Raw genomic sequence first — 13,492 nt, forward strand, 5'->3', positions numbered from 1 at the left:
GCCATATGAATCCATATGGGGTCTCGTTTCTGATCGCATATCACTGGCAGGATTCCATTCAGCTTTTTTTCCCTGTGTCTAGACTGTGGCGCTGGGCAGCTCAGCTGAGCCCTTCCTTCCCTGGAGGATGGCGGGGAATGTTCCGGCTGGTATTTTGCCGTCAGTGTCACTTGTGTGCCAAATCTAGTGACAGGCACATTTGGATCCCCGCCATATGTTTTCACATCAGTTGGGCTGGTGTCACCCACAGGCCAAAGACGACTTTAGATGAGTTTACAGTATATTATTTCAGTTTACGTTAATTTTTTAATACATATATGGTTTTAAGGGCTGTTTACATGCCACTGTTTTCAATTGTATGCTTTTTTCTGCTCATTAAGCAGCCTGAAAACGCAAGCTCTTGAAATCAGGTTTTTGAAAACGATTCCGTTAACGCCTCAATGTAAACTACAAAAATGCTAAATTTGTGAAAACGAATGTGATAAACACTAAACCGAAAAAAAGAGCATTCGTATTATGTGTTCAGTCGATAGGCGTGTAGTTTCTTTAAAAATTGACATCGCCATCTACTGGCCTGGCAGCAGAATACAGCCATTTTAGTCGTTTTCATGGATCCTTGTGAACAGGGATTGATTTGACAACGTTATCGCCTGTATGAGAAAAAATGACTGCATGACTTTCCTGTTCGAACTTGTTTATCAAAATGAACGAATCTTTTTTCGTGTCATTTGGTTCATTCAACGAACGAAATGAACGAATTGACTCGGGAAAAGATTCGTTCATTTTGATGAAAGAGTTCGAACAGGAGAGTCACGAACGAGCATCGCAGTACAGAGCAAGGCGACAATTTGAGCTTATAAAACTTAAACTTTGTTTTTTTTTTTAAATGAGTGATTGTTTAGCTTGATAAGACCCTTATTCATCGTCTGGAATCGTTTAAAGCCCTTTGAACAGTTTGAACTGAAACTGTCTTTTGGACCTTGAACCGTTTGGTTCCCAATGAAGTCCATTATATGGAGACAAATCCTGGAATGTTTTCATCAAAAAACTTAATTTCTTTTCGACTGAAGAAAGAATGACATCTTGGATGACATGGGGGTGAGTAAATTATCAGCAAAAGTTTTTTTTTTTTTAAAGTGAACTACTCCTTTAATGGCATACTTATATTATACTTTCTATCCACAATAAAGACATTTACTGTCTTTAAGAGTATTTTTCTTTGCGAATGGGTGGCAGACTAGAATATAAATCCGATCTGCTAATAGTTTTGATGCATTTCCCTAATTTTCAGTGACTCCTCCAAACCCTCCTTTAGATCGGTTTGGTCTTCCATCAAAGAGTCGTCTCTATATAGATAACAGGCCTGAGCTTTGATCGCATTGCTGTCTCACCTCCTGGCATAATGGAGTGTATTGTGGACACAAAGGATGACTCTATAGAACACAATCACCAATAGATCAGTGTCAATAAGCCAAATCCTCTTAAATCTCCCACCGATCACCCAGTCCCACCTCTGAGCATTCAACTACTTTATCATAAACATTTAAGCTGCCAACAGAGACTAAGCAAACAGATCACCTCCCCTAATATTGACCTAAGCTATTGTCCCAGCCAGACTGACAATGATATTATTTCTTAGAGATGTTCTGCTAGAGATACACCTAAGGGTTTTGTTTTGCTTCATGCTCCGTCACAGACTAAAACCACTTGGTGGAATGTCCAACAGAGAGTGTTGTGAACCCAGACTCAAACACCGTGAGAGCACAAGAGTCTACAGACACTGGCTGACGCACAAAACGGTTGGGTCCTTATACATTACTTGTGTGTTTTGTTCAGTAACATCAAAAATGAGGTTCGCTTTGATTTAAAACCATTTGTGGTAGTGATACTTACATGTACATTGGTTGTAGTTGCAAATGCGATGTCTTCTGTGGCCCTTGGTAACCGTATGAATCAAACCCTCCTATAAAGTCAACTAAAGAAAGGAGAGAGAGAAAGTAAGAGGAAAATGGGGGGAAAAAAACAAGAGGATTATTGAACGCTTTTTAGGGTTTTCATTCATTAAAATAAGCGCCTTTTGGTTTTGTATCCCGTGTGTGTTAGTGTGATAATCATGTGTAGTGGATGAACAGCGACCGGACCCTCTATGAGACTGATATCTTTGGAGGCCGGCTTGTGGCACTCTGCCGGTCAGATATGATAGGCTAACATAAGGCAAGCTGACAGGATTAGCCCCCCGGCCCCTCTGTGAGGGCCCGCCAGCTGTTTCAGGCCCTGGCAGACCCCAGTATCTGGGCTTTCCACAAAGATGCAAAGGTAATAAAGTGTGAGATAAAGATCCAGGCTTTGGAAATCCAAGGCTGTTTCCTAGACTAACGAACACAGGAGATAAGCTGTGGAATTAGCATAGAGCTTCTTTTGTGCATCCCAAACAGAAGGAGAGGGGAAGACTGAAATGATTATCATTCTAGATTTTAGGGGGCATATACCTACAAATCCCCTAATCCACATAGGTCTCATTGTTGAATTAGACCTTTGTACCGATCAGTGTTATCTGGGGACCTGCAGAGGTCAGTCGGAAAACCTGAGCCTGTAGTGTTACGGGGCTTGAATTTTGGTGTGGGATTGCCCGTTTGTCCATCCTTTTACTCATACCTGCAGATTTTGTGCTCACAACCAATGTGCGCGCAAATAAAGCCGCCTCTCAGAACTAAATTTAGTTATTTTCACTGCTTATTGCGCTTAAACAGTCAAATACACACAACATAATGTCAAAATGCCTGGATTTACGAGTATTCACATAAACACAGTGCAAATATGTATAACAGTATAATGGGTCCATGTGTCAGGTCTTAAAGTGACAGCAGCCTAATATACCTTATGGGATAATATTAAACATATCTAGGCCTACAGTATATAGCAGTTTTCCCCATGGTTTCGATGTCATTTGTGATGTCACAAATCCCGCAATATCCAAAAGAGCTGTTTTTGTGAGTTGATTAAATGCTTTGATTATGTTTTAAGACATGAAACTTGCAAGATGTTTTAATGGTACAAAGACCTCTTACATGTCAAACGATCAAGGCAAACTTGATTTTATCATGTCATGACCCCTTTTAAAATGTAAATTAGAGCTGTGATCAATCTAATGCATTTTTGCTGAATAAATATATTAATTTCTGTAACATCGTACTGACCCCAAACTTTTAAATGCTACTAGGGTGGGGCATATAAAACCCCCCACAAAATAACATTTAAAATGGAAAACACTGATCATATCAAAAAAAGAAAATCAAGCTACGCTGCACTTCAGAACATTCTCATCTTAATGTCCTTTATAAATATATCCGCAGGGGGTAAATGTTAAAATAGATTGCCTCGAGGCAGATGTGTGCTCTTAAACAGCTTTTAAAACATTTCCCATTCCCAATGGAACAAATATCTCAAGTTGTTTTACTGCTGAAATTCCTCCTAGCTAGTCCCGCCAAGATAATGGGAAATGCTGGGATCACTGATCCAGTAATGAAGTAAAAAAAACAAAAACAACATACAAGTACTGTCAACTGTGGGCAAGCGGACAGATCGAGGGTCTATGGGCCGCCTTGAGCTACAGCATTAGCATTCAAAGACATACAGCAACCATCTCTCGACCTCAACAAAATGCCTCAAATAGCTATTTATTCTGCTTTAAGCGACACATCCCAGAAAGAAGCCATTTCAGTGGCACCGACGCTGCAGGGAATTAGGCTGAGATGGACGTTTTTTCCTCACAGACTCCATATAGCAAAGCTTTACGAGTTTTATTGTTTTGGCTTCGCCCTTCCAAAAGCTTTTCCTCCGACAAAGGCATTTGTAAACGGCACGCGGCGCACAAAGACTATCAGCATGAGTTCCCACCTCCCTGCAACCACAAAGCCTGATTGCATATCCCCAAAAGGAAAGCCCTAACCTAATTTCCTTGTTATAGATGCAAAAAGTGTTTCTCCACAACTTGTGCGCACTGACACTTCCTAATTCTCTCGCTCTTGTTTTTTCCCCCGTTCTCTCAGAGGCAGATTCATTTAAATACTGGCCCTTCTTTAAATGGGCCCTGGGACGCTACCCTTGATAGTAGCTGTAATTACGTGCGGACCGTGTTGATTGGTTTGAGCTGTTCATTACCTTTGCGGAGGTGCTTCATGTACTGTAATAATTAAAGTGTAATGGCCAATATGGCTTCCTGATTAGTGTTTCTACATGCCTCAGGGACCAAGCCATCAATATCATTCACCTGCTTGGAGGATTCAGAGCTTCAACAATTATATTCCTCAGTAGAATCTTCCTATTGAAACATCAACAAAGCTGATAAACTTTCAGTGGACACTAAAATTGCCATGTAATCGCATGTCTTTCATCACCAGTGACTCAAACTGCTACCCATGGACTGATTGGGAGAGACTATCAAGAAGGATTTCCAATTACACAGATGTTCTAGAATTTCTCCTGATCACTGATTGAGGCAATCAGGAACCTCATTGGACACCGGGAGCGCTGCTGAATTAAGTTTGAGGAAGTGAACCGAACAGAGTAGCGGCAGACGTTTTTGCGATGCAAAGCTTATAGCTCTTTTGACTAATCTGAAGGGATGAAATTATTTAGTTTTTGCTTAAACATTGCTTAATTGGAGAGTTTTATTCATAAGCTATTCTGAATAAGGCTGTTGCACATAATCTGCAAATTTCTAGTGATTCTGACTTAAGACGCTTTTCTTCACCATAGGAAGTAGATTATTGGTTCAGCCAAAATATAACGTATAGTTCACCCAAATAAGAACATTCTGTCAAAGTCATTTGTGTGGGGACCAAACCAAATGTCATTATTTGTTATTCATGCCCCATGCCAACATAGACTAATGGCGTGTGGAATTGTTAAAGGAGCTGTATGCAAGATTGTGGCCAAAACTGGTACTGCAATCACTTTCAAATTAGGCCGTATCCCAGCCTTCCCCCATGACACGAGGTTGCCAGATATGCTGCAGGTTCCAGCAGGAATGTAGGCTGCTACAAGAAGCTTCAAATGGCAAGTGACGAGTCCTACACAGTGAGTTTTTTTTTCTGTTAATTATTTATTTCGGACTTTTTAACAAAGTATTTCGGATTCATATCGAGTTGTTTGGGGGTTTCGCAACGTTAGAATTTTTTTTATCCGATTCCGACACGTTTATATCTGCAGCTGTGGTAACTAGAGAAGAGCTGGCAACCCGAATGCCGCAACACTACTGAGTCCGTGATTGGTAGATCGGTGGAGGGTGACGCGTCAGAACAAAACACAACTTGACAACATCAACATCAGTCAAGGGCTGCGACTTCACTTTTTAAATGACAATATCCTGGCCGGACTACTGTTGTCAGTGATATAACTAATTGAAATGAACATGATTTTTTTATTAGGGAAAATTTATGATTAATTAAAATAAATTTCTTGCATACAGCTCCTTTAATTTAGAACAAAATGAAGGTGAGTAACAAACAGTGAAATATATATATATAGGGGTTATATAGACTAGTTCACTTTAAAACTCTGGCAGGATGCTTTAAGCTTGACATGACTAGTCATCATTGTCCCGCATTCCCATTGGCTTGCTGGCATATGGGGGATTTCATGCACAAGGTAAGCTGCAAAGGGAATCCCTTTTAATCCTTTAATTATTTAATTCCTTTCTTTTTAATTATTTATTAAATAATAAATTATATATATATATATATATATATATATATACATACATACATATATTCTTGAATGTTCTTTAATGAATATAATATATATATATATATATATTCTTTAATGTTGTAATCAAATAAATCAAATGAATTCAGCCTTAGTGAGCATAAGAGTCTTCTTCAAAAGCATACATTTTTTAAATGCATTCAAAAGCATTAAAAAATAATATATATAATGGATCACGCTCTGGCTTTGACCAACATCAGAATGAACTCATGCATAAAACTCAAATGCACATAAATATCCTGGACTAATAGACCATCATGCTACACTGAATGTATTCTGCCACAGGGCTCCCTCTTCGTGATCTTAACATGTAGTGAAGGCACTCCGTTTAATGAGAGGCTGGCCCTCCAAATACGGCCATGCTTAATTACATACAGAGTGAAGTTTAATGATTCTGATTACTCTGATTATGAAATGATAAAACGCTTTGAAAACACAGCACAAAGAAGGAGGATGCCTAACAAATAAACAGCCACACACACATTTTTACATGCATCTCTTTCTGTTTTAGTTGCTTGGTGATGAGAGAATGATGAGAAAAGGGGAAAAGAAGGATTGCCTCAGCAAGAGAACAACAGTATTGATCTTGTATGCCAGTGTTAGGCTGCATATGCTTTGTTTTTGTAGCTATATTCCTCAAAAGGCTCTCCCAAGAAAAAGTTGCAAGCATCTGAAGGCAAAACACAGTAAATGAATAGAGTTTCCTTATTCTGTGGAACACAAATGGGGAAATGTTGAACAGCGTAGAGTCCACTGTTTTCAATATAATGAAAGTGAAACAACAACAAAAAAAGCACCATAAAAGTATCATAAAAGCGGTGCATATTCCAAGTATAATGAAGGTATATAATTTGCATTCTCTTTTTTTGTGTTCCAAAGTAAGAATGTCATAGGTTTAGATATATATGCGAGTAAGTAAATGACCAGAATGTTTGGGTGAACTATTTCTTATACATATATTAGGGGTACAAGGGGTATTATCAACCAGTCCGTTGATTATTATGCTTTCAAATCTTTTATCAGGACAGAAAGGCGATTAAAGAGAATGATTCATGTGTCTCAGAGTGGTAAAGGCTGCAGTGGTGCAGTGTGGTCATCTGAACATTACAACAGGAACTATTTTATCCTTGATTTAAAACACTAGGGCACAGGCTGGTTGTTTAGGATCAATAAAAGCAATCTTTTAGATTCTGGAACATCTAAATTCAACTGTTTACTGGGGCATTCAAACTAGGCTAAAGATCCGTCACCAAGAGCAGGAAACAAATATCCCTCCACAATGCTAAAGCATAAAGTGCTTGCTCCATATCTGTGAATATATATATATATATATATATATATATATATATGACCCTGGACCACAAAACCAGTCACAAGTTTTTATTTTTATTTTTTTTTAATTGAGATAATACATCATCTGGAAGCTGAATGAATAAGCTTATCATTGATGTATGGCTTGGTAGGATAAGACAATATTTTTAGATACAACTATTGGAAAATCTGGAATTTGAAATAAAAATAAATGTGTTGCATTCACTCACAAAAATAAATGTTTTACATATTTACGGTAGGACAATTACAAAATATCTTCATGGAACATGGAACTAAATAACCTAATGATTTTTGTCATTAAAGAAAAATCGATTATTTTGACCCATACAATGTATTGTTGGCTATTGCCACAAATATACTTGTGACTGGTTTTGTGATCCAGGGTCACACATACATAATACTTATAATATTCAAATAATTCTAAGGAGGCTGTACTGTACCAACTAAGGGACTAAATGGCTAAGTGTAAAACAAACTGTCATTTGCACTACTGTCTATATATATATATATATATATATGAAGAGTTCAGATGCAAAAGCCTCTAAATGCCATTTGAAATTTTCTTCTAAAATGACCATTTTTATCAAGCTTGTATATTTAAGTTCAGTAATTTCACTTAAATAACAAATAATAGGTAATCTGCATTGCCATTTAAGTGAAATTACTGAACTTAAATATACAAGCTTGATAAAAATCATCATTTTAGAAGAAAATTTCAAATGGCACTTAGAGGCTTTTGCATCTGAACTCTTCATATATATTAAGCCTATTTGGAGAGAGATGTTTATAATGTGACAATATGTCAGCCATCGTGTGATAAGGAAAATATGACTAGGCCTAGAGTACTCTGCAGGTATATTAAATATATTATAAATATTGTTTTCACGTGAGAAGTACAATGTGTGGTGGGAGTGCGTGACATAAGACCGAAATGAGTCACTCTCACTTGACTTGAGAGCCCATATATATATTTATAAACAATGTTATTTTAGATCTCATATTAGAAGCATGCATTATCTATTTGAGTGTAGGTAAAACCCTCATTAAAAGATTTAGATTAACAAAAACACACTCAGTTATGACTTATGACTTATGAAGATTATACTCACAGCTGTCCTCCTCTTCTGAAATGAGCTTCACAACATAACAGGCATAGATGAACCCAGCAAGCTGTGAAGAGAACAGAAAACAACACTGATTAGAATAATCAGCCGCACTAATCAATTTGCCTATATTAAGGTTAAGAGTAGTGCACCAAATGGACCTACAATAATAATATTTCCCAAACAGGTTTTACAAACATTCCCATCACTACTATTGTAGGTTGACGTTGGATCAATTGAATAAAACTAGTCTCTTTTTCAAGTTTAAATACAACAAGAACATATTTCCCAATTCTAAAAAACAAAGTTTTATCTTATACAAACATTTAAAATGTAAAATTTTCTCCATCAAGAAACCGACCAAAATTATCAAGGAATCCAATAAAATTCTCTTTATAATAGCAACGTCCCTCCCCCAAATCATGATTTTACTTCCTCTTTTAAGCTAAAAACAAAAAAACAAAAACAGTAAATAAAACATGTTCATGTTTTGGTCAAATGAGAGAGAGAGAGTCTTTAATAAAAACAGGAGAGAATGAAGAGATGAAAGATAAAGGGAGGTAGGCATGTTTTCATTGATGAATAGGTGTTGTACCGGCGAGAGCTTCACATCAAACTGAGACACCGCCACAGGAAATGGGTCTTTAGAGCAATGAGGACAGAGAGAAGCAGAAATGTTGGAGCCTCATCGTCTCTGTCGCTCCAAAACACACTTCTGAATCCTACAAGCACACGGATGCCCAAAGCTCCTATTTTCCAGGCTCTGAATCACTCATCAGCATCCGTGTTTAATGAAAAAGATGGTCGGTGGCACACTTGGGACTTGAACAGTGCAAGAGGTATAAATGTGAAATGATGATGAAAAGATCTTACGAGAATATCGAGTACTGTAAACACATTTACTGGACAAACAAAAGGCTTGGATTAGAGCAGACTCTTTAAAAAGCTCAGGGAGCGCAGCTGTGCTTTTTATAAACCCTCTTCATCAGAGAGCCCTGTTGTTGTGTGTTAAACCCGTGATTTTATAGAACTGGACTGATTTGATGTCTCTGATCAAATCAAGAGAAATGATAGAGTGGGACAGCTTGAAGTCTATTCGTCTGCACCTCAAAATCAAGGTCTACAAGATCACCACAAACATAAAGTTTACTTCATTTGACTTAAGTTTACTTGAGTTTATTCCAAGTAATGAGGTGACCAGTTGGCTGTTAAATTTGACCTACACATGTATGTTACTTTTTAAATTACACTGTAAAAATTAATACCCTTTATCTAATCAATAAACTTGTGGCAACATATTACAAGCAACAGTATTAATAAATATAAAAAATTAGAATTGAGTAATAATCAAATTATTCCTTAAAAGTTAACAATTTAAAATGAGTAAGTTTACACCAAAACATTTAACAAACATTTCTCACTAACAGACAGACTTCAAAGATGAATTAAGAACTCTTTATTTTATATTGCCAACATTAAAGACACCTGAAGTTAACAAGCAGAATCACTGAAGGAGAAAACCGTCATTTTTAAAACAAACCTTAAAACAAACACACCGATCACCATAATGGTGACTTAAATTTATGTTTTGGGGGTTTTTGTTCTAAGTTTTACTCATTTTAAAGGGTTAACAATTAAGGAATTAATTTGATTCATTATTACTCAATTCTAATTTGTTAAATCTAATTAACAATATTGCTTGTAATCTGTTGCCACAATTTTTTTTGATCAGATAAAGCGTATTCCTTTTTACAGTGTATTTAATAACAAAAACCTTTCGGTTCTGTATGCGAGATGAAAAATGTACAAATAAAGGCGTATACAGTAAATGTTGTATGAGTTATCGTATGCTGAGCCTGTTGGGTATATAGTGTAGTTCTAGAAAGTGTGTATCATGAGATCACAATATATTCCTTGGTCTCAGAATTATGTTTTTAAAAGCACTTAAATACTGAAAAGAACACTAACAATTAAATCTTAGTGCTTCAGTAAAATCCAGTTGAATTCATTATTTATATAATGAATAATGATTTAAAATATATGATAATGTTATAAATAACTATTATAATATAATATAATTCATCGATGTTCAGCGAATTCAGCATTTTCAGCAAATCCCTTATTCAGTGTCACTTGATTCTTCAGAACTCTCAAGAAACATCTTTATATTATCAATGTTGAAAACAGTTTTATGGCATAATATTTTTGTGGAACCCGCTTTACAGTTTTGCTGATTTTTTTTGTAAAGCTATAGTGTGTGATTTTTACCCCCATCTAGTGGTGAAAAGATATATGACCATCCAGTGAATATTATTTTCTGTTCCTCTCAATTCCGATTTCGTTTTAACTCCTACGGTGGCCAATGTAGTCCAAGATTAACATGGCTTCCAGTTCGACCTCGTCCATGAGTGTTAACTCAAACGTAAACGCGAAAGGCGAAGCTTGAATTAACGGGTGTGTCCCTCTTTGGCTAATGTACTTTCAAGAAGAAGGGGCAACATGGCGACCGACATTAGAACCCCTTACCCGTATGTATTTTCAATGGCATATTATACACTCACGAGAATACTTTATTATTTGAACAAAGTAAATACACATTAATGAGTACATACAGTATATTTTTGAAAGAACTAAGTGTTTTTAGCTAAGAATAAACTAAAAGAGTTACACAGTGTAGCTTTAATGATTAGACATATCAAATGATCAGATGATTTTTGTTACAATATATCGAGTCCTTGCTGAATAAAAGTATCAATTAAAAAAAGACGAATTCAAACCAATCAAAGCACTTTCACTATGGACTAGAGAGACACCTAAATGGTAAGAGAAAGTAACACAAAATAACCTTTACGCAACATTTTATGTTTAAAAGTAATTTTCCTCAACAGTGGCCAGAGTTGTGCTTAGAGTAAATGTACTTTGACATACTCCTAAAAAGACCACCCAGACTTGAGCTTATAATTAAGAGGCTGAACGCCATTTGCTTTTCTACGAGATACAAACTCGTGTCCCCTCAGGGGATGCTCTAGAATGCAGCCGTGTTTACAAGAGTGTTTAAGTATCGTCATTTCTTATCATTTGAGCAGTTCATTTAACTAAACTCACAGAACAAACTGTCCAGGACTGCATTCCCGGTCCAATCCCTCCAGATAATCACAGTGCGGCAGCAAATGGGAGGATTTAGGATTCCGAGAATACCTCAAGGTCTTGCTCTCATTTACACGGAATAATGTACCACTCCCTCCTCCTTCCCAGCGGCAGTGGAGAGCATGAGGCCGCACTCACACACATGCAATCCGTACCCAGACAGGGTCATTTACATAATACCGCACAGCTATGTGAAGGACAAGGGCCCAATGTGGTGTCACCTCGGCTCAACGCGTAATGGGCCAGACGGTATTCTGGTTCCCAGTTCCTTGGATACAGCAGGCAGCATGGATGAGGAGACAATGAAGGCGGCTAGCAGCCAGCATCGGTGTGTTTGTGTGGGGAAAGGGTTCAACATACACAATACAGGCTGCTCTTTTGATTACCTGATGCTATCATCCGCCCAATGTGTTTGCAAAAGATGTAAACCAAATTAGCTGTGCGACAAAGAGGAGAGAAAAAGACTTGGAATGGAATGGTGGGAAACTGTTTACTCCAATATGGCAAAAAAAAAAAAAAATAACATGCTAAATTACAGCATGGCTAAAGGAAATATACAAATAAAATGTAATGTAGAACCTCAAATATCAAAACATGCTTCAAAATGTAGTTTTAGACCAGAAAAACATTTCCAATATGAAATTACATTTCGGAAAAATATATACAGTATATTTTGTACAAATAAAAAGATATAACGAAAACATGTTTATGTAAATATATTACTACTCAAAGCATGAATTACTATGAAATACTAGACAAAAATACTTACGATGTAAATGGGAGGCCAAGTAAAGCACAATGCTTTGTGGGATACATATTCCACACACTGTAAAAAGTGATCAGCTGACTTAAAAAAAATGAGAATACGAGCTGCCTTAAAATTGTTAAGAAAACAAAATATATGCGTAATTAAAAAGATATGTTAAGTTGACATGCATTACCACATTTTTTCAGTTATGCATGACGTTTATTATTAAGTAAGTTAAGTGAACTGATCGCTTTTAACAGTGCACTCCACTGTCATCTGGATATTCCATACATGTAGAAAACTTAAGAGATTGCAAAAATGAGTAATAAGAAATGACAGTAAGAGTTGAATGATAGTGTGCTACTAGCTCTCTCTCTCTCACGCGCGCGTTGTTGTTGTATTGTGTACCCTCTTCCTCTGCCATGTCATTCCCAATAGACAAGACTAAATTTAGATTCTATACATGTGAATAATACATGCAGGGTTTCTAAAGAGGTGCTAAATAATTGAAGATGCGTCTGTGAGCAAAGGATTGATCTCGATGCAAGTGTCTTAAGGTTGAACCTCACATATAAGCTTGCTCATTCTTCATGGCCTGCAGTTTCGATTAACGAGTTTTAATGTTTAATATGTTTATCGTCAAAGCATGGAGCAACTCGATTCACTTCTATTTGGAAAAAAGGCATTAGCATGTTAGAACGCAAATGTTATTGAAGCTACATCCGCTACAAAGACTTACACAGAAACAGGCTACATGTCTTACATGACAGAAGAGCAAACTTGTGTGTGCTTGTTAACACCGATTTACATCCTATTACAGACAGAATAAAGAATTGAACTCCCATATAAGTGCCTCTGAATTAATTCATTTATCAAAACAATAAAAAAACAATAAAACAAAAATGTACAGCATTATTTGAAATTAAGTGAATTCGGACTTGACAGGAAATAGCCATTGTCCTTCAGCACAAAATCATTTCACTATTATTCATTTTCTGCAAAGTGACAAGTCTTTTTCATTCCTCTCTCTGACACTGAGAATTTAGTCTGTTTTGATTTTTTTTGCTGCTGTGCCTTTAAGAAAAAATAAATAATTAAAAAAAGAATCCTATTTATTTAGCAAAGATGCATTCAATGAATCAAAAGTGACAGTAAGGACTTGAAATGACAATGACTTGACAATGAAAGGGAACGTCTCGGTTACTTATGTAACCCTCGTTCCCTGAGTAGGGGACGGAGACGTTCCGTCTTCCTGCCACTTCAGCTGTACCGTTGGAACAGCCGAGTTCAATCCTAAGCAAAGATGGGGCGGAGTTGCGCCATGCAAATTCTGCAGACCCATGGCATTTCTTTGCCATTGGCTCGCTTTGCTTTCTAAGCGAAACCTAGGGCCCTA

At 36.8% G+C, this 13,492-nt stretch overlaps 1 protein-coding gene across 4 annotated transcripts in view; it reads right to left on the reverse strand.

Moving 5' to 3' along the window:
• nkain2 (sodium/potassium transporting ATPase interacting 2) overlaps window positions 1-13,492 on the reverse strand; it is a 224,750-nt gene that overhangs the window by 11,108 nt on the left and 200,150 nt on the right. For all 4 annotated transcript variants that reach the window (XM_089118839.1, XM_089118838.1, XM_089118836.1 and 1 more), the window contains 2 exons: window positions 8,208-8,268; window positions 1,894-1,975 (listed from right to left, as the gene is read on the reverse strand). In XM_089118839.1, the coding sequence (XP_088974965.1) occupies window positions 1,894-1,975; window positions 8,208-8,268 (143 nt within the window). The remainder of the gene's footprint in view (window positions 1-1,893; window positions 1,976-8,207; window positions 8,269-13,492) is intronic.

This window comes from Pimephales promelas, chromosome 13 (genome assembly GCF_988280905.1).
Source record: "Pimephales promelas chromosome 13, fPimPro1.hap1.1, whole genome shotgun sequence".
Classification (NCBI taxonomy): domain Eukaryota; kingdom Metazoa; phylum Chordata; class Actinopteri; order Cypriniformes; family Leuciscidae; genus Pimephales; species Pimephales promelas.